We start from the raw sequence: 21,788 nt of genomic DNA, 5'->3' as shown, positions 1-21,788 counted from the left end.
ATCCTTTCTGAGACTGTTATGCCACCTGTCCTCCTTTGGACTCAGATTTCATTTATAAGACCCTGTCTCTGAAGGACATTCCCACATACAATTACCCTTTCCTGCAAAATGAATGATGACTGCCAAAAAGCAAAGTTAAGGTGATCTCCTCCCTTTACTAATGTTATTTTTCTAACTTAGAACATTTTTGGCCGCAACTCTAAAAGATAGAAAAATTGATTCTGAGCATCAGATTACACAGACTTAGAGTTCAGCGTTGTCAATAAATCCCACAACTGAAATTTGTCTTCCAATTTCCAATATTTAGATTTCTTGGTGTTTTCTGAACTTGGTTATTTTCTTGCTGACATTTCACCTAGTTGGGTAATGAAATGTTGACAAGCAAATGTCAACAAGTTCAAGGAGCACCAAGAACCCATGGTTCAATCCTGAGCTATACATGTTCTTTTCTAGTTTCCAAAATTTAACTTTTTTAGCTTAAGTCTTTGGCCACCAGGCAGACAGATATTACGTCAATTCAGTTTTCTAAATTGCCCCTAATATAATGCCCCTCAGATAATTATTTAATTATTTAAATCCTCACTCAATGTATAGCCCCCCGTCTCACTTTTATGTGATATTAGGTGGCTTGCAATAAAGATATACTGTGGAAGAGTATCAGGTAGATGCAGTTGGTAGCACTGTTCATAATAAACTCACCACTATCCATTCTTGCATGCCTTGTCACCCTGGGGAAGAGAACCAGAGAATACTGTCTCCTTTAAATTTGGAGCTGTCTTGGCATATTATAGGCAGGGATAGTAAACTGATTGTTGAGCTCTACCTCCCTCACTCTCAGCCAACATGGCCAAAAGGAAGTGACAATCATAAACAACACTGCTGGACCTATGGCTTAGGCCAGCCTTCCCCAGACTGTGTGTTCTAGTAATATGGAGTTACTCTTGAAAATTTCAGCCAATGTAGTTATTGCCCAGTTCTGGGAATGGAAGTTTACACATGTTGAAGGTGGTCACTTTGAGGAAGATTATTCCATGACTTTTGCTTCACTCTAGTTTTTGCCACCTCAGCCCTACATTTTATTCCTGCCATCCATATAGCTGCTGTCTACCCCCATTGCCACTGCACATACCAAGACACAACTTCCAACTGGCATTTTTCAATCAGCCAGATCTCATCCCATCCTTACTTGCACATTCCGGTTGAGACTGACAGCAGGAAAGAATATACCCTCCATATTCTCAAAGGCCACTGGTCCTTGCTGGTCTTCATTGATGGAGAACGTCAAGGTCCTCCTGGTCAAATCAAGCAAGATACCTACAGTGGCACCCTTGGTGATACCTCCTTCAGTCCTGTTGAAAAGAAATGCCAGTTAGCATCTATTTAATTTACACTTCTCCTCTTCCAACTTAAAGGTGGGTTAGATGGATACCTATACATTGTTTTTCACAACAGTTCTGAGAAGCAAGTCAGACTTAGAGGTAATGACTGCCTCTAGTTTTTCAGTGAGATTTATGGTTCAATTAAGATTTAAACCTACTTTCCCCATCCTAATTCAATGATCTTGACTACTGCTGCATGTTGACATTTGAGGAATCGTCCTGCAAGGGCATCCAAGTTGGTCTTTTAGATAGAAAAGCTGTTTGTGGAGAATGTATGTGTTCCACTAACAGAGGAACACATACATTCTCCATAAAGAGCCATGCCATCTACTTAGATGCTCAGTGGACAACCCAGGGTTTCTGGTCTAGTGACTGCACTGTAAATAGGCTGAAGAATCAAGAACAGGATTCAGCACTGGCTTGTTCTGGGAACTTCTAGTGGCTACCTGAGCAAGTTAGAATTGATTATGGTATGCCTTAATTACATCAAAATAGTATGTCTACAATGGCCTCCACCCAGGCCTGTTTTTGAAGAGTCTTTAGGTTCTTTTTGGTCCAGAATATAAAATATTAGTTGGGATTTATTATACATTGCTTTGGGCTGAATTCAGGATTTTAATGATTATACTTAAAGCTCTAAATCAGCTGAAGATCATTCTGGCTGGAATTTATATTTAAGATCTATATACCCACTTACAAAATCACCTGGCACAATCTACCCACCAAGGCAGAAATATGGAAGAGGACCGGGGTGGTGGTGGTGGTGGAGATAAAACATTCTTAGTTGTTGAAGAATATTTATCTCACAGAGTTTAGGTTGCCCCCAATCTAACGATCTTTCATCAGAGAAGGAAAGACAATTTTATTCCAGCAAGCTTATGCTTGGCTAAGTGCCTAATTTTTTTTTATTGAAAGATGTGCTTTGTTGCATTTTTATTGCAAGTGGAGTTTGGGCTCAAGAAAATAAAAACAGGCTGAGCATAAATTCATGGCCAAGGTGGAAGACCGGTTAAGGTCTTTTCACATGGAATGGATTCTGGATCTCCCAGATTGGCTTCCTTTAAAAAATCCTTGAACTGAAAACTACTTTCCTCTTCTGTCCTCTACCTCAGAATGGGGAATTTCTGGCATGCTTTCTAAGGATCCGAAACATTTCCACTATAGGTAACAAATGGTGATGTTATAAATGCCAATTTGAATGTCCCAGTTCTGGAGGGAACAAGTGGTTTAGGAAACAGAGTTCCCTCTGATTCTGTAAAGCTGTTAACTTCAGTCTGGTTAAAATGATTTAGTCTGATGATGTACTCTCCTGTTGGATGCTTTTTATGAAGACAATTTAGTCCCTCCTTCCCAGATATTTTAATTAAAAAGATTTCAAGAACAACAGTGGACCAATTTGGAGGCAGGTACCTGTTGGTATGTGAGTTGTTATGCATGAACCAGCTTCGGTTATTGTCTACATACATGGCCCAAGCCTTGTCATCTTTCCCTAGCATGACATCCTTGAGAACATCCATTCGGGCAACTCCAAAAGCTGGATCCGGGTGGTTGTCATAGCGATCGATGGATAACTCCCAGTAGTGGAGCCCCTTGGAGAAGCCAGTTTTTCCCAACACAACCCGGTCATCATAGCTGTTGCAGGTAACTGTCAGGTTGTCATTCGAGAAGATGATGTCGGAGTGAGCAGTGCTGGGGTCAAACGAAAACCAAGCCACTGCAATGCACAAAAGCGTGGACGAGTTATCAGTGTGACTATAGTGGTAGGTAGAGGCATACAGTTGCTGCAAAAAGCATTGCATGCTGCCATGCAGGGAAAGAATTTGGATCTGCATTCAGTAAAAGACCCCTCAAAAGGTTTTTGCTGAATGTTTCTGCAGCACACCCAAGAGGCAAACCGAGTTGGCTTAAAAAGCAAGACGGTTGGAAAAATTTTCAAGTTTTTCAACCTTGAAAACTTTTAAGATGTGTAGATTTCAATTCCCAGAATTCCCCAGCCAGCCATGCTATGCTATGCGATGCTGGTTGGGGAATTCTGGGAGTTGAAGTCCACACACCTTAAAATTGTTGACATTGAGAAACAGTGGTCTGTTCAGAGAAAGCTCTGCTTAAAAGCCTAAGGCTTAGTGAATGGATGAGCTGAAATGAAATGGAAGACCAAGACTGTGGCCACATGTTGTACGACATTCACCATGTGAAGGGATATCCTCCAGCATCAGAAAACTAGCATGCCTGGAGCTAACATGCATAGTAATCAACCTGGTAGGATTCTATCTGTGAATATTAGACTTAGAAAAGGCCATTCAGGCCACTGAGTTCAATCCCTTGCTCAGTGCAGGAATCTAGATTAAAATGCATCCCAAATACACCCTCTCTAACATGGGTCCCACGGTTAAACTGGGACTACATTAGCCTAATATTCAGCCAATGGTTTTAGTAGGGGTCACAAACACAAGGGTATACTGTATTGCAAATATAGAAGTTAAATCAGGCTCTGTAAAGTAAAACAAAAACAAAAACCAGCCTTTCATGCATTTTGTGAGAAAATGAACAAAAGCACACACACAAAAATCACCATTTCACTCAAGGTTGAGACTTAACTCAAAAATATTGACTGTTATTCTGTTCTGATATTTTAAACACCTTTTTCTAAGTGGCACCAGGAAAGACAAATAAATATTTTAGACCTGGCAAGACTTCAGATGGTGAGGAGCCAAGCGAATGTCAGAAATGAAAAAGCCATATCCTAAAGCAATTTCTCTATCGCTTCAAACTATGTAGAATCATCCCATAAAACTGCCTTATTTGCAGCTACTGAATATTTATTTTATGAATGTCAGCCAGTGGGCCAGAACTTGGTACTCCAAGCAATTGTAATGCTGCGGCTCCATTAAATAGCAATGGCACTTAGTCTTATATGCTGCTTCACAGTGCCTTACTGCCTTACCTAAGCAGTTTACAGAGTCAGCATATTACCCCCAACAATCTGGGTCCTCATTTTACCAACCTCATAAGGATGAAAGGCAGAGTCAACCTTGAGCCTGGTGAGACTCGAACTGTCAAACTGCTGGCAATCGGCAGTCAGCAGAAGTAGCCTGCAGTACTGCACTCTAACCACTGTGCCACCACAGCTCTTATTTCATTTCAGAGCTGGAATTGAGATATATACCCCAAAATGAGAGGGCAGAGAAAGGCAGTTTGCAGAGTGAAATGCAAAGGAGAAATAGTAGCTCTTAAGAGAGGTTTTAACACACCTGGCCACCTTTCTCCTATAATTGCCTTCCTGACTTTATGTAGCTATCTAGCACAACCCACCTGTATAGTTGAAAAGATACCACAACACAAGAGGAACATAATTTTTGACATCATGCCACAAATGTGTAAAATAAACATACATATCCAGTCGATGCCAATTAGTGCAATTTGCCTACACACACACACACATGTTCCCCATGCACCCAAGATAACTCATACCTGCTACCATTTTTTTAATATCAACTGTTGTCATTCCAAGTGGAATGCATGAAGGAGAATAAGCAATAAGTAAAATTTGCAATTATACACAAATTAAACTTCCAGTTACGATCTTTACAATATTCACACATGGAGGTTAACTGCATCATTTCTCTCTTACTTAGCCCTGCTTCCAGAGCTGTTCCATCAGTTGGGTGATAACAAAAAACCCCTATGTAATTATACAAAAGAAACAATGAAGACTACATAGCTGTACAGATGGGAAGGGAAAGGTATGAGCAAATCAACTTAAATCAGGATGGTTTCTTTTTGGGGGGGATCACCTGCCTTGCAAAAAACTCTTTCAGAACCAAATGGAAATTGAACATTCCTCAGTTTCCATATGGTTTAATAAAAAGAATATTCAGGCCTCAATTTCTCTATTGCAATAGCTGAATCCAAGTTCATGGAATTTGGTTTAATAACCCAGTCACGCCTTCTGGGCTGCCTTCTGAGTCAATAGTGAGTAAAAGCCCACCATTTGTAGCCATGTTCATTGGCTAAAAATGGAGTCACGTGTCAAAAAAGAACCTTGAGTTATTAGATGTTGGTGGCAAGCCACGGACTTTTTGAGGCTTGAGATTTTATTGTTTTTCTTGGCTTGTTGCAGCTGATCACAAATTTTCCCCAGCCCTGCATGAACTTCCAGTCTGAAAACTAAATATGAAATAGATGCATTTCGCAGAATGCATCTCATAGACTTGGAATACCCTTGCCTATGCTTGCATTGGAAGCTTGTTTTGCTTCCTAATTGTGTAGGATTTTCACTGTAGAATTCCACAGCCCTCTACCCGTGTGCTTGGATTGGTGCTTTCCACTCTGGGCTACTATTTTGAATATCCCAGTTAGATGACCTAATCAGTAGAAAAACCTCAAATCTGTAGGGATCTAAATCCTGTCTTCCCGGGAGGCCCTTACACCAAAAGAGGATTCAGGAACCTATTAGTATATTATAGGAGAATGTAGGAATGTATGTAGAATGTATGGAGGAAGCATGCATGATGTTTTGACCACTGAAATGAATGAGGGGGAATATTAATTAAGTTGTGTATCAATTGGAGCCTGTTGCCTGTTCTCTCTTCAACAAACTAACCCTTGTGATTTTCCAAGTCTCCCTGATTTTGAAAGCCCCTCCATCATGGAATATTCTGCAGTATCACCCTTGTCTCAGAATGGTCACACACTATAGCAGAACAGACATTGTCTTAGACTAAATGTAGATCTTTGCACAAACAAGAAAGTTGGAGAAACAAAAGACCAGAATAAAGGCCACATCACTGAAGTGGAACAAATATACTTGCCTAATTGGGAGAAAGGTCCTGACTGAGCCTCAAAACCTATAAAGAGATACTACATTTCACACACTGATACCAAGAAATTGCAACCAGATGCAAGCAACAGTGGGTGCTTGCGTTTATCAGGTATACAGGCAGCCCCAATTTAAGGACAGGTTCCATTCCCGAGGCCTGTCCTTATGTTAAAGGTGTATATAAGCCAGAACAACATTTTTTTTTTAATACTGTGTAAAATAATATTGTGTAATGAACTTTAACCACCCTGTATTTAACTTGAATCACTGGGTATTTAACTCTAGTTTTGCTACAATAGGCTCCATTCTTAACTATGGGTCTTCCTTGAAATAGGGCATTCTTAACCCTGGGACTTCTTGTACAAGCAAACTGCCAGGTTTACTCTAAAGGCTGAAGATGACCGGATGTAAAAACAGAGCTGTCTCTGTTTTCCATAGGAGTTGGCCTATGGATGACGCATGTGAACTTGGACATCCAGAATTCCCAGTTGGCCTTTGGATCTAAGTGGCAGCAGAGTCAGAGCAAACTGAGACAATTGTTCTTCACATTGTGCTTCCTTAGTTCAGTGAAGATGGAGTGCATCAGTGGAAAGTCTCAGCCATGTAAAATGAAATTTCCACATTCAATGGCAGTGTACCCCAAAATATCAGTTGCTAGAAAATGAGAATGACCAATGGCTGAAGCTTTGCTTGTAAGGCTTCCCTAAACATCTGGCATGTCCCTGTGATGGAATGAGATGCTGAACTGATGGAATGAGCTGCAATATGGAAACAGTATGGAATTCAACATACCTGCATTGGAAATTTCTGCTTTTATTTCCTCCTCTTCCTCCCCCTCCCCCATTAATTTTCTTTTCCAATGAAAGCAGAATTAGAAAGAGTTTCACCTTTTTCTCTATCACCCTTTCCCCCTGAGCATCTAGACTTGAAAACAATAATGTATGCAGAAGTAGGCAATTGTATGCATAATTTAGTTTGCATAAATATGTGCTTAGAAATGTGGTGGTAGAATTTTGCACATGAATATGGAAAATGCAACACAACCCTGTTTATAAGGATCCCATAAGGACTTTTAAACGATTATGAATCTTTACCAGCTTGGAAAATTGTGAACTCATATATTATACAGTACATTTCCTCCATAAATAGCACAAAGAGAAGCACATATTCTCAATTTGGGAATGAGGCCCTCCAACCCCATCTCCTCCAAACTTTGTGCCCGCATTAATATTAGACTCCTGCAAAATATATAAATTCCACATACAGGGAAACAGAAAGAATCATTAACGCTTAGTACACCGGACGAGAGATCAAAACATTCAAGTATGAAAATGTTGAAAGCCAAGGCAATGGGATGCAAAACCCATAAAAGCACAATGGGGAAACAATATAACAAAGATAACAAAGGCCAGAGGGTGGCCCCTGGTGTAGGCCAGCAACTGAAATGCTGCACCGTTCCTCTTCTGAAAGCACAGAGGTGTCAGAGCTATGTTCCTTCATTTATGACAGGGGTCTCCAAATTTGGCACCTTTAAGACTTGTGGACTTCAACACCCAGAATATCTCCGCCAGCTATGCTGAGTTGAAGTCCACAAGTCTTAAAGTTGCCAAGTTTGGAGGCCTCTGATTTATGACAATGTCAGGAAGGACATTGGGGTAAGCTAGTGATGCAGGATAATCCAAAACGGAAAGGAAAAGCAAAGCAAAGACGCTGGCTATTGTGTAGAGCTAATCACAACTAGAGAGAGACCTCAACTTTGCTGAAGTCTCAGTGCATACATTAAGATAAGATGGCTCCATATAATCTTGGGAACTTCAATAGTATGACTGTGGATCCAGTTTGTCCACACACTCTTTCCTTAGGGCCCACCAGATTTCCTGTCCTACCTGCCTTTCATGTTTTATGACTGGTCCCACACATTGCAACAGTCATTTAGTGTTGAAAGAACCCTCCACCTCGCCAGAACTGTTGTAGACCCTGCAATATATTCTGAACATTCCAAATGTGACTGTTGACTTAAAAGATTAAAGACCTCTGGGAAAATCCAATAATGCACAGAGCCAATATCTAGAATTCCTTCTTGGGTATCCCCTTGCTAAAGATTAAAAAAATGACAGGATTTGGCATTACAGTATGATTCCTATGTATTTTTAAAGAACATATTCTGATTAGGCTGCTTTCGTATCATTTCCAGTTTAAAATTATGCTTTCCCACTTTTCCAGACACCTTTTTTTTTGCTCTGGACATGATATACAGCAGGGTCTTCAAACTTGAAAACTTTAAGACTTGTGGATTTCAACTCCCAGAATTCCTCCTCCAATCATGTTAGCTCAATTCTTAATTCTGGGAGTTGAAGTTCACAAGCCTTAAACTTGCCAAGTTTGAAGACTCTTGATATACAGCAATTCCTCAAGAATATGGTTGATGACCCAGACATAGAGTGGGATGTGCCCAGTTCGCATTGGCCATTTTAGGTTTCTCCAGATGTGGGGCATATTGCCTTTCATGGCCAACTTAGATCTGGACTGGAGCGGATCCTGGAGATCTTGCTTCCACAGAGGTATCTTTCTAAAAATGTCCAACTGACACTTCGGAATACATGGGTTTGTGCTTTTAATGGGCCTGTATTTAAACACAGGTTTACTGGTTTTTAGATCTGTATTTTTTTAAAAACGGTGTTAATACTGTGTTGCATAGAACAGGGCTGTCAAACTCCCAGGTGATGGCTTGGATGTGTCACGTGCTGGCCACACCCATGGCTGGTTTAGCGAAGGAGGGGAAAGTCCCAATACGTCATGTGATGCCACTGTGACAATGTGCGTTTGACACCCCCGGCACAGAACGTCTGGGAAAGAGGGATGACTTCTGCTGGTTTGGGCCCAATGAATGCATTGTAGGTTTTCTTCTAGCTCTACTGAGAAGAGTTTTTGCACCACTATATTTTTATCTCTTTTTATTGCAGTACTTTGCCTAGTCTATGGAAAATTGCTTAGTCTTGTTGGCTGAACAATGGCCATTCACTGCCAACCTTGATATCTCCTTTAAATATATACCAATTTGGGATAAGTATGTGACAGCAACCTCAACTTTATCAACATCTTGCAATTAACACCTGGTATACAGTTTAATGTAAAGAAGGACTGGGTGACACAATAGCCGTGTTCCAATGTCTCAGGGGTTGCCACAAAGAAGAGGGAGGACAAGAAGCAAAAGATGGAATCCAATCAAGAAGAGAAGCAACCTAGAACTAAGGAGAAATTTCCTGACAGTTAAAACAATTAATCAGTGGAACAACTTGCCTCCAGAAGTTGTGGATGCTCCAACACTGGAAGTTTTTAAGAAGAGATCAGACAACCATTTGTCTGAAATGGTATAGGGTTTCCTGCCTAAGCAGGTTGTTGGACTAGAAGGTCCCTTCCAACTCTGTTATTCTGTATTATGTATAAAGGGGGCCATGTAAAAAGAACTGGGGTGAAATTGACAAGAACAATATGGCAGAGAGTAACTGGATGAAGTAGAAGAAGGTGCCTCAAATGTTCTTCATACTTTCTGACCAGTCAATTAATTTATTTCAAAACGCAAGTCTAATAGCCTTCCTGAAGGACATTAAAATCATGTTCAAAAATATCCTGACTGAAAGTTCACTGATGCAAACAATCTCTGTTCCTTCAGTTTGTCACATGGAAAATTTTAAAGGCAGCTAAACTTCCCTTTCCAGGCAATCACCTATATTTATCACCCCTTAATCAGAGTGTTTGGGACTTGTTTTCCTGAATGTCTCTGCAAGGCCAGTGGGAAGCTGGCATATCTTGGAGAAAGTTCTGCTCCAGCATTTTGTGGTTGTTGCCATGAATTGCAAAGCCATAAGTAATTGAAAAAATTACAATGGACTTATTTCATACAACACATTAAATGTAAACCATAATTTCCATTTACTAGTATAGTATTATTGCTTAGCAGTTATTATTACATGTTTATTACTACACCTGTGAGTCACTTAGGTGAGATGGGTGATGTAGAAATGTGATAAATAAATAAAATAAAGTTGTAATAATAATCCATTGGTAAGAACCTGGCTTATTCCTGAACATGCTGGGTGTCTTCTTCAAATGACTTTTAGTTACTCATATGTAAAATGGGGATATTGATGATGAAACTATGTTTTTGATTTAATTCAGGTTTACATTTAACATGCATATTTTTAAAAGTGCTAGCAGGATCGTTCAGGGAACTACTTATGGGGAACCATTGCAATAGAGAAAGGGAGTTTTTCCCCTTGGTAAGAACATAAAGTGAATTCTTCCTTCCAAGCTTACATTGTGCTTGGCTCTAAGAGCCTTTTATAGATTCAAAGAAGATTTGAATGAATTTCTGAATAACTAAACACTTAATAATTGTATGAGTAACAAACCCATATGTATCTGCATTCCAGTGCACAGCACTATTTTGGATACAATGAAATCCAGCAGAATTTAACCAATAAAAAGTGGGCTATACTTGATCTCATTGGATTTTATCTTCTGGTCTCTCCAAAAGTACTGTATTAGCAACCCCAACTATTTATAGAAGAGAGAAAAAACATACTCTAAGCATTTAGCCAAAATAGTTCTTAAAAAAATGTTTGTACATGTACTTTGGGGAATGTATCAAGACAGGTTATCCCAGCACTCAGCAAATGCAGTTCTACCAAAACTATCTTCCCATGAAACCTTGCACTCATAAAAATAATTTGAGAATCAGGTCTGTGCAGATAAATAACCTAACCACTAGACTGCATGTCAGCTGTAACAACAAATGATTCTCATTGACCTTTTTAAGGGTATGTGTGTTGGGGGAAACCAAGGAGACATAGAAGCCACATCTTTGTTCTACTCCAGATTCTTATGGTGGTTGTAGTAGCAAGGCTAATTTAACAAGTCTTGCCCTTCTTGTAAAGTTTTCCCTAAGGCAGCCTTCTCAAATATGTTCCATAGATAAGGTATATCAATATCTACAGAAAGAGGGAAAACGGAACAACTCGGTCCCTATATCCACGTGCCTTACAATAAATGTCTTAATAATGAATAATCATTGTATGGTATCAATAATGATAAATCTGGTATCATCTTATCTCAAATCTTATCTTTAAACCCATTAGTATAATTAAGCCACACAGTAAGACAAAGCAAGGTTATCTATAATGCTAAAATCCCTATTAGATTAAAATATTTATTAGATTAACTCAGAGGTGGGCTTCAAAAGTTTTAGCAAGGGGTTCTCTGCCCGATTGCTGGGTGGGCATGGCCATGGTGGGCGTGGCCTAGTTGGCCTCCTGCACCATGGCGGGGGATGTTTTTGCCCTCCCCAGGCTCCTGAGGCTTTTCTCAAGCCTCAGAGAGGGAGAAAATGGCCTCCCTGGGCTCCGGAGGCTCTCTGGAAGCCAGAAACGACCCTGTTTCTGGCCTTCCTGAACTTCTGGGAGATCCATTTTTCACCCTCCCCGAGCCTCCATGAGCGCCCTGCATGTACCTACATCCAAAATGGGCCACATGGGGATTCCTGGGAGGGGTGGAGTGGGCCGGGCCAGCCAGGAGTGGGATTTGGGGGTTCTCCAAACTGCACAGAATCTTAGCTAGGGGTCTTCCCAAAACCCCACCAACCCCCAGCAGTCGTTCCCCCCCCCCGGACTAACTCTGGGGCTACAAAATAGAAATCTGGAACATTTTTGGCCACCATCAAAGTTGCCTAATTTACATTTTGGAATCAATATATATTCTAAATGTAATTTGCACCTGGCCAATTTGCATATGCACATGTGTACGTATATGGATATGGAAAAAGGGATGGCAAAATGGAGTTTCTTTATTCTATGGAAGGCAAATGGTGAACTAGGGACCCATGCCTACTACAGCCAGCCTGACAGAAGCAGCTCCTTCACTAGTTCTGAGAGGTTTTCTTGCTTGCTCACTAGTGCATTTCAATGTACCACAACCTTGTCACAGAGAGACAAACATGTCACACATCTACACCATCAGTCTTCTTCACAGGTGGAAAGCAGCCGGCCACCAACAACATAGAACACTTGGTCCCATTTCATACGGATGTCATGGGCAGGATGGGGGCAGGAAGAGGGGATTCCCTCAAAAAAAAAAAAAAATCCAAAACGGAAAGCGAAAGCAAAATAGCAACAAAACAAGAAGCACACCCTGAAACAAACAAAAAAAAAAAATGCCCAGAAGCGCAGCTCAAGAGGCAATGCTAAGCGTGCTCGGCTCACCCACCGGCCGAATTCAGAGATTGTAAAGAGGAGTGCAAACTCATTTGGTGGGACGAGGATCTTAGCTCAAAGTAGGATCTCCCCGGAAAGCTGTTTTGCAGGTTAAGGGTGGAAGAGAAAGGACTTGATCTACGCAGCGGCAGCCTTTCCAAAGGCACTGGGAATGTCAGGGCCTGCTCCTCAGGTTCAGAGTCTAAATGTAAGATCAAGGCAAACTCAAGGTCAGAACTCTGTTGAGAAACTGTATGCTATTTACATAGACCTACTTCCAACAAGCTACCATAACTGCCATTGGCGTCAATGCAGTGGGATAGGAGGGAATGCGGTTCTAAATAATAAGATCACAATTCTAGGACAAAAAAAAATATGAAATGTCAACTCCCCAGTGAGTACTTACAGAGCAGCTGCGGAAGAGGAGGAGAACTCCTTTGCCCACATTAACCTGGATGTAGAGGTAATTCTCAACTTATGATCGCAATTGGAACAAGAATTTCCATTGTTAAGCCTTTTTGGGGGGCTATTGTTGTTAAGCAAATCATTGAAGTTGTTAAGTAAATCATGCGAACATTAAATAAATCCAGCTTTCCCGTTGATTTGTCGGAAGCTGCCTGGGAAGGTCAGAAATGGTGATCACATGACCAGGATGCTATTACCATCATAAATAAATGCCAACTGCCAAGCACCCAAACTTTGATCACATGACCATGAGGATGCTGTAATGGTCCTAAGGGTGATGAGTGGCCATAAGTCACTTTTTCCAGTGCTGGTGTAGTTTCAAGTGAAACTACATTGTAAATCGAGGGCTGCCAATATTAAAACATTGCAGAAGAGGTAGGAAAGTTAACTAGCACATTGAGGTTTCTCCCACTACTTTCCACACAAATCTCTAGTGTGTTTTCCAGTTCCTGCTATTTCTATGTTTAAAAAAGAAAGCCTACTTGGGGAATTTCCATTTCTTTTTTATCCAAAAGTTGTTCAATACTCATTTACCACATCTCTTTAGAAAGAACTATAAGAAGCTTCTGTTATTGCAACTAACATATTAAAGATAGGGAAGAGTCCTCCACAATCGTTGAACATCTGGATTCACATGAAGCCATGGTTTGCTTTAAGCATAGTATATTCAACAAGCTAAAATGGCTAGATTCACACAACACACCATATCAAAAAAATTAAGGCTTGGTGCTATGTCCTAACCAAGCCAATACATCTCATAATAGCAACTGTAGCAGTATGAAGAATGATTCTTTAGATGTACAGGGTAGGATCAGGTCAGTCCAACAAAGCAGATCAATGTTCTGTACATAATTTCTGTGCAACATAATCTGAAATAGGTGTCCCAGGATCCCTTACACCAGGGCAGAGGATGGTAGAGTGAAGGACTGTAATACAGGCACCAATCACTTAGCACGCAATGCCCAGTCAGTGCCCACAACATGCATTTTAAACACAAGTTTACATTGTAAATACAACAGCAATGGATTTGTAAACCAGGAGGAGAACATTGCATTTTTCAATAGTGGACTGATGACCAAACCTAGTTGTTTAAAGGTCTATATTTCAACTAAATGAAATTTTAGTTTGAGTTTCATTCTGAGTCTTTGCTCCATGAAAATTTCATAAACTACAATTCAGGAAAAGACGCTCTTTACTTGATTGGCCTTCTCCAGTTATATCCAAATGGCCTCTCTAAATTCTGAGGGTAGATGTTGCTTGAATACTTGAATTTCTTGTCCAGTTATCCCTCTTTCCTTGATCAAAATGAGCATGCTTCCTAGAGTCCACATAAAATTTCCCAGAGTTATAATTTCCAGGAGAAACCAGTTTGGTGTAATGGTTAAGGCATCAGGCTAGAAACTGGAAGACAGTAAGCTCGTCTCACAATGAACATCCAGACAGCTGGGTAATCTTGGGCTAGGCACTTTCTCTCAACCCTAGGAAGGAAACAGTGAGAAGTGTCCAATAACTTGGCACAATTGAATAGGGGAAAAAAAAATCCAGTTTTGCGATAGATACTATCTAATCTTATGCTCAGCTTTCATTGTCAGGAGTTTCCACATGTTTGGTTTATTGATAGCTGCAGGTTGACATTTCTATTCTGATACCCTTCTCAATCTCCCAGGTCAGAAAGGAAAAAAAAAATCAAATTATCAGGAAATCACAAACTTTTCTGTAAGAAGTTTGAATCACTACAAAAGCCGAGACCTAAAGACAAGTGGCCACATTGGCAATCATTTATTGTTCATGCCTACATGTCACAGCCCTCCCTTGTGTAAATTATTCACCACTTTACTTGAAGGATTGTAGCAGTTATTTAGTATTAGTTCACAAACAGCACTACTGGAGCAATGTCTACAAGACATGGAGCTGTCTGAGGTCCTGAAATAGCTGATACTACCAGCTTCATCTTATCTGTTTTTAAACCACTGGCCCTGTCTATTTCAAAATAGATTTTATATTGATTTATAGCCAAACTAGAACAGTGTAGGGGAGCAAAATCCACATATTAGTGCTATCAACAACTGGGAAAATGGAGCAATAATGGAGCATACGACAGACATAATATTGACATATAATTGATGCACCGTGTCCTTCATCTTTAGAAAAGCAAGTACCAGACTTGACATGAGAAATAAATCTTCTAATGTGGAAAGACTGTACATGGTTTACAGAATAAGACTTAATCCTATTCTGGAAGAAAATGGGAAAATATCTTTTCAAAGTTGTAAATACTGTATTTAGAACAGATATAAATGAAGTTTAGTTTTAATAAAGAGTAACCCTTAAAGTATTTTATATTTTAACAATTCACATTTGGGAATGTCTCCTAAGTAATTAAATAGAAACGATTGCATGGCTAAACAATAGAAGGCAAAGATAATAATCTGCTTCACACAATACTGAAATACTTCAGCTGATGAGTTCTTAACATAGAATACCGTATATTTAACATATTCATTTACTTTATTAATTTGTTATAGATACCCACTGAAGAGGACTGGCTAGCTTACACAATAGGTTTATAATTCAAATACCAAGCAATTAACTGAATTATTATTATGTAAATGGAAACTAAGGCACAAGAAGTTGCCAAGGTCCAAAAGAGGCCAGGGAGAAGCTAACAAGAAGTCCAAGAATTAAAACAAGCACACATACAGACACAAACCCTCTATGAATTTTGGCATATCCAATTCATGCACTCCCTTCTTTTGCAATTTAAAAATAAACAAAAAAGTATCCCTTGACCAACTTTCATTTTTTCTCTCTGTTACTTTTGGGGTTGAGGAAATGAGACTCTGACTTGGCAAATAGAATAAGAATATGATTCAAACAAGCAGTGCTGAGATTCTTTCAAAAAAAAAAAAAAAACCCCACACACCTGCAACTGTCGATGTCACCTAATTGGGTAATGAAACATCTGCAAGCAAACAACCAAGCTCAGAGAGCACCAAAGATTCAACCATCCAACCCTGAGCTACATATATTCTCTTCTGTTGAAAAACCTTCCAATCAGAACTTACCCTCTGAAGTCTGCAGGACCAATGTCTTGCTGTAGGGGCTGACCCCTGTCTTGTTGAAGGCCTTTACCCGAGCACTGTAGGTGCTGTTGAAGTGCAGACCATCCACAGTGCACATTGTCTCCTTCCCAACGTAAACCTCCTAAACATGAAACACACAAAATTGCCTTGTAATGGGAATTACTTCTTTTCCAATTTGTCAAGTTCTGATTTCTCTGTCTGGTAGTAATTCTTCCAGACAGCAGCAGGTGTTCTCATGTTTCCCAACATGTCATTCTTAAATTTGGAAATATAAGGGATAAAACTAGCCTTCCCTAAGGCCTGCTATCTCTCTGAACGCTAGAGTACTGTACAATTGTGAGCAGAAGGCTGGATTAGATTTCTGTATCAGAGTGACCTAATTTTTCCAGGAAAAAGGGTGACACTTGGAGCTCCTGCTCAAACATAGTTCAATTGGGTTTGTTCATCAAGTAGCCAAATTCCTTTCCACACTCACCTCACTTTTCTTTATTAATTGCTTACCCTGAACTGACCACCATTCCCATCATCCAGTTCCAAGATGTATCCTTCCACCTGCACTGTGGACAGAGGTGGCTGCTTCCATGACAATGTGGCACTGTTGTTATGGGTACAACATTCTTCCAGTTGAAGGATTGGTGGGGCTGGCACTGGGGAGGAAGCTAAACAGAAATTAGTGTAACCCCGACTTCTACCTCCAGCCAAGATGTAAACTGCGGCCTGGATTCTGCAAGAGTTAGCTTGGTCCTGGATATTGGTCCTGGAGAATATTTCACTCAATAGCAAAGGTATGCAATGAGAATACATCCTCTGGAGAACATCAATAGATGTTCTGTGTTGCTGCAAAACTCTGCCTATGTATCATATTTTGGAATGCCTTTATTAAACAAGGCTACATCATGAAATAATCTCATTCTGAAGCCTCTCTTGGAAGTTTAGAAAGAGGCTAACTTCCACGAGCCAGCAAGTTGTGAACTAAATAATTTGGGTTCATACACCAACTCAGCTAAAATGTTTTAATCTGAGAGCAAATCTAGAAATTAACAGTCTCAGAAAGTTTGTGAAACCTGTTTGTTGATTCTGAGAAAACCAGTTAAAACCTACTTTTCTTTTTTAGATAATTTTTTACTGTTAGATTGTTGATTCAAACCATATTTGAAGAGAAGCTTTCAATTTTTTCTTTACTTGTCAACCATGCCTATTGTGATTCATTGTGTTCTGGTACAAAGGCAGCCCAAGAAGAATCAGATCAAAGAAAGAATGTGATTGAGGATATGGATGCAGAAACATGAATTGGCAAATAAACAATTCCCAGTAATATATTTCCTCTTTTTTCTTTATCAGAAAAAAATGGAATTCAGAGTGGTAAAAACTTTGTATGTCCAACAGTGTAAGAAAGAAGCTTGGAAGAAAAATATGTGCATTTAGTATTGTGAAAAACTGAAATTATTTTTAATGAATGTGACACTTCCTAGGTTACTGAGTGTTGACTACAATTAAGCCATAGGAGCAAGCACATCCTGTTAAAATCTCCAAACTCCGAGCTTTCAGAATTGTTCTCAATGGTTTCTTAATGGATGAAAAACCTCAAGGCAGGCCTGATTAATATTCAAAAAGGAGACTGCCATGGGAAACCTGAGGTTAGGTGAGACTAGGGCTGTTTCCTTTTAAAGATGTTGCCACTCCATTGCAATCTTATTTGAAGATCAGTTACAAAAGGGAAATAAGTTTCAGAGGTAATCAATTTTACTTTGAATGAAAGTTCCCAACCTCTCCAAAAATTCTACCATTAAAATTCAGTAGCAAATCCCAAATTATTTATGTATTTTATTAATTATCTATGAAAGCAAGAGAGCAGATCTCAAATGATGATGAAGTCTCTTATTGGTTTCCAAAATAAGATACGTAAGCCACTAGTTTGGCTTCACTCATCTCAAGTAAGTAAAAACCAAAATCCCACATAGGATGGGCTCTGGACTCCTTTACTCAATAGGATGTCTCAGCTGTGGACGGTTAGACTCAATTATTTTATTCTGACCATCCACAGCTGGATCCTAGAAGGAGAAACATTCCTCAAGTCCTGTTGAGGACTTGATGTATCTAATACATAAATCCTATTCATATATTACAGAAATTGTTTGATCTAGTGGTTAAGCCATTGGATTAGAAGTAAGAAGACCTGAGTTCTAGCCCTCTCTCAAGTCACTTTGATCATAGGAAAAAGGCAGTGGTGAATAATTTCCAAAATGTCTACCTAGAAAGAAGTTCTAGGTAGACTTGCCTGTCTAATTGCCAGGAATTAGGACTGATGCAACTCCATCCCATCCCACCCCACACATTACATATTATCTAAATATGTAATATTTACATAATATTACAGGTATGTAATATGTATATAGTTTATATAATTATAGTTATGTAAAGCAGAAAAAATTCACATCTATTGGCCATACATCCTCCATTGTGTTTCTGGTAGCCCAGGGCCTGCCTAATTTCCTTCTGAGAATGGAATGAAGGATACTGATAGACAAACATTGGATTTGGAATCCAGATTAGACAGATGGGATGAGGCCAAGAACGTGTGAGACTAAGACATAATTCTTTCTCCTTTTCACTCTATTTAAATCTGTAGAACCTTCATTATTTTAATATATATTTAATTATATGGATATTTAAGATAGCTTTGGGTAGTACTTTAAGTCAATTGCCATTTTGAAAGCACACAGATAAATACATTTACATTTCATTTGCATGAAGTCAAGTTGGTGAATGGACTGCAACAAAGGGGCACTATCAAGGTTGAGGTCGAAATCTGTGGTCATCCTTGGAGAGAGTGTCCCTTTCCCCCACTGATCCTCAGTCAGGTGCACCCTTCGTATCAGTGCATCAGAAATCTGTTGAGAAGCAAAATCCAAGAATCAATATGATTATACATAGATCTCTGTGAGAAGAATAGCTTGGGAGGATAATAGCAATAAGACTTAGATTTATATATTGCTTCATAGTGCTTTACAGACCTCTCTAAGCAGAGTCAACATATTGCTCCCAACAATCTGGGTCCTCATTTTACCAACCTCAGAAGGATGGAAGGCTGAGTCAACCTTGAACTGGTCAAAATTGAACTCCTGGCAGCGAGCAATGAGTTAGCCTGCAATAATGCATCCTAACCACGGCACCACCATGGCTCATAAACCTCACTAGATAATGCAAAGCCCATTTTGAATCTCAGTATGTTCTTGATTGCACCTAAGCCTAAATGGAGAATTTGAATACTCAGTTAGGTGCCCCTATTAATGGAACAAATAAATATGAGTGTTGCTTTTCCCTCTAAGGCTGGTCTCTCAAACTCTTGGCCCAAGGAGCAGATGCTTCACGTGCTGGCCATGCCCAGTATAGCAATGGGAAGGAAAGTCCTGATATGTTGCATGATGCCACCATGACAATGTGAGTTTGACACCCCTGCCTTAAGGGGAAACAATGCATTACAATTCCCATTATCCCCTGATAACTGACCTATGATGGGTCAGACATTATTGAAGCTGATTACATTCTACATCAGGGATGTCAAACTCGATTTCATTGAGAGCCACATCAGGGTTATGTTTGATCTTGGGGGGCCAGGGTGGGTGTGGCCGGGGTGGGCATGGCCAGCCTGATGTCATTTGTGTTGGGGGCGCCTGTGGTGGCCCAAGAGTTCTGCCAGTGAAAATGGGCTCCCAACCTCCATTTTGGCTATGACAGCCACCTGCATCTGGCCCTCCCGAGCTCTGTTTTTGATGGTAGAAGCACAGGGGCCAGTCCTTTGCTGTTTGCAGCGTGGCTCCATGGGCCATTCTAAGTACCCCGCAGGCCAGATCTAGCCCCTGGGCCTTGAGTTTGACACCCCTGTTCTACATAATATGTGGTTTTATGTATTGGAAAGTGACACTGATGACAAAGGCATACATGGTGTCGTTGTTCATATATGAAATTAATGTAAAACCTAACAATTCCAATATTTTTGGGGATCATGTTAACTCACTGGGGGAAATATTAATTTCACTAAAAGGGATTAAACTTTAAGAACCTGTTGCTTCAAGAAAGTTCATCAAGGACTTAGCTTGAAATCAGTCAGTCAATCAGTACAGTAGTGACCACATATACTTGTGCATGGTAGAGATACAGTGACACCTTCATTCCCAAACATGAGATCATTTAATAGGATGATGACACAGCTAATTAACTGTGGGGATCTTAATGTCTATGGAGATTCTCTATCATTGTGGACATTGGTCATGGTTGTCCCAAAGGTGCTTTGCAAAAGGTAATTGGACTTTCCTGGAGAAGCACTTTCCTTTTAAAAAGCACTTTTAGGATGACTTGAGGATCTTTGTTTAGCCATATATAGAACCAAACTTTTGAGGGGAGAGGGAGGGGAGTGCAAATGGACTCCCTACACTCAACCACTTTTTCCTATGTTGTTCATTCTGTCCATAACTGAGAATAAGATCTATATGGCCATTTTGTTTTTCACCCTTACCACCAGTCACATTGGGGGGAGAGGGAAAGAACCTAAAAAGGATTGATATAGACCTCATGATGCCATCATGGCTTTAATTTGTGGGGCTTTTATTCTCATGAATGGGACTGGAAATATCAGCCTCTCAGCATCTTTTCTGGTTTCCTGGAGGTCAGAGAAATTGACGAAGGGTTTACTGATCAAATCATCCAAAAATTATCTACTGATATGCAACACTCTCCAAGAAACTGAAGAAGCTTCTTGGATGAGAAGAGAAATGTCTTCAAAGAAAAAACAGAAAATTTTGAAAAACTTTTTTTTTTAAAGAGCATCTTTTGGACAATCATGACCTGGTTGACTGAGAATTTCCATAGCAACACTCACCAAAGTATTTATAGAGAGGGATTTTATTCATTTGTCTAAACTGCAAGGAGGAAAGAACAGGGTGATCCCCTAAGAAGGAGTCCAAAAAGTCAAAATGGTGACCCTAATTACGCAATTGAAGCTGTACTCCTTTTCTATCATGACCCGTGTAAAGAGGTGGCTTTAATTCTGCCTAGTTCTTGACAGAATGTCCTAAATACTTAAAAAGACTAAATAGCTTATTTTCTCAAGTCAACTCCATTGCTATTTCTGTTCTCAATGTATTTATCCCTTTAAATGATTTATGTTCCTGAATCTAACTTCTTGTAAGATAGAAAATTAATCCAGGCAGGGAGAGGCAAATAAGGGTGGGATTGTAATGACTTTCATTGGATTCAATGGGAAATGGGTTTAGGTGTTTGGGGAATGTCATGCCCCTGTCAGAATCGGATTCAGAGGGGGAGGCCAAGCAGCTGACAGGGAGTGGGAGTGTGGCTCTGTTGGCTGTGGAAGAAACTAGGGAAGGGCAAAGTCTGGCTGAGCAGAGCAGGGGAGAGATAGAGCAAGGCAGAGGGAATTCAGAGGCAGATCCAGGCCCACCCCTTCTTCATCCTAGGGAATGCAGGGAGGAACAGAGAAGGGAGCAATGTGAGTTGCATGGTTTACAGGGAAGGAAAGGGCCCTGATTCCTTTCATTAGCTGCAGCTGGGAACAGTGTTTAAAAAGGGAAGTTGCGCACAGAAAACTGTTGAGAGCAAATAGTGAATTATCTGGTATTGATGAGGCTTATCTGGGTTCCGGGCGTCTTCCCAACTGTGTGTTTTGTTAGCCTTTCAAGTCTGCAATTCCTTCTCCTGCCCCATCAAGTTAATTACTGCAGCGTGGTTTGTATGGATTTTTATTTACAGTTTGTATGTACTTTCTTGGAGGAATAAG

General features: G+C 40.0%; 1 protein-coding gene across 10 annotated transcripts in view; it reads right to left on the bottom strand.

Annotated features, from left to right (window-relative positions):
• The window catches only part of TRIM9 (tripartite motif containing 9), a 68,817-nt gene that overhangs the window by 8,483 nt on the left and 38,546 nt on the right, over positions 1 to 21,788 (bottom strand). For 2 of the 10 annotated variants that reach the window (XM_087922455.1, XM_087922452.1), the window contains exons 5-12: positions 18,732 to 18,885; positions 16,496 to 16,653; positions 15,977 to 16,115; positions 12,460 to 12,648; positions 6,191 to 6,226; positions 4,851 to 4,874; positions 2,790 to 3,093; positions 1,187 to 1,349 (exon numbers count right to left, since the gene is read on the bottom strand). In XM_087922455.1, the coding sequence (XP_087778581.1) occupies positions 1,187 to 1,349; positions 2,790 to 3,093; positions 4,851 to 4,874; positions 6,191 to 6,226; positions 12,460 to 12,648; positions 15,977 to 16,115; positions 16,496 to 16,653; positions 18,732 to 18,885 (1,167 nt within the window). The remainder of the gene's footprint in view (positions 1 to 1,186; positions 1,350 to 2,789; positions 3,094 to 4,850; positions 4,875 to 6,190; positions 6,227 to 12,459; positions 12,649 to 15,976; positions 16,116 to 16,495; positions 16,654 to 18,731; positions 18,886 to 21,788) is intronic. The other 8 variants (XM_087922453.1, XM_087922454.1, XM_087922458.1 and 5 more) reach the window with 8 other exon arrangements.

The sequence above is a fragment of the Pseudonaja textilis genome, chromosome 1 (genome assembly GCF_049901715.1).
Source record: "Pseudonaja textilis isolate UNSWEBS1 chromosome 1, rPseTex1.2, whole genome shotgun sequence".
NCBI lineage: Eukaryota > Metazoa > Chordata > Lepidosauria > Squamata > Elapidae > Pseudonaja > Pseudonaja textilis.
Note: the sequence above shows the minus strand (reverse complement) of the source record. Positions and strands in the feature narration are given on the sequence as shown.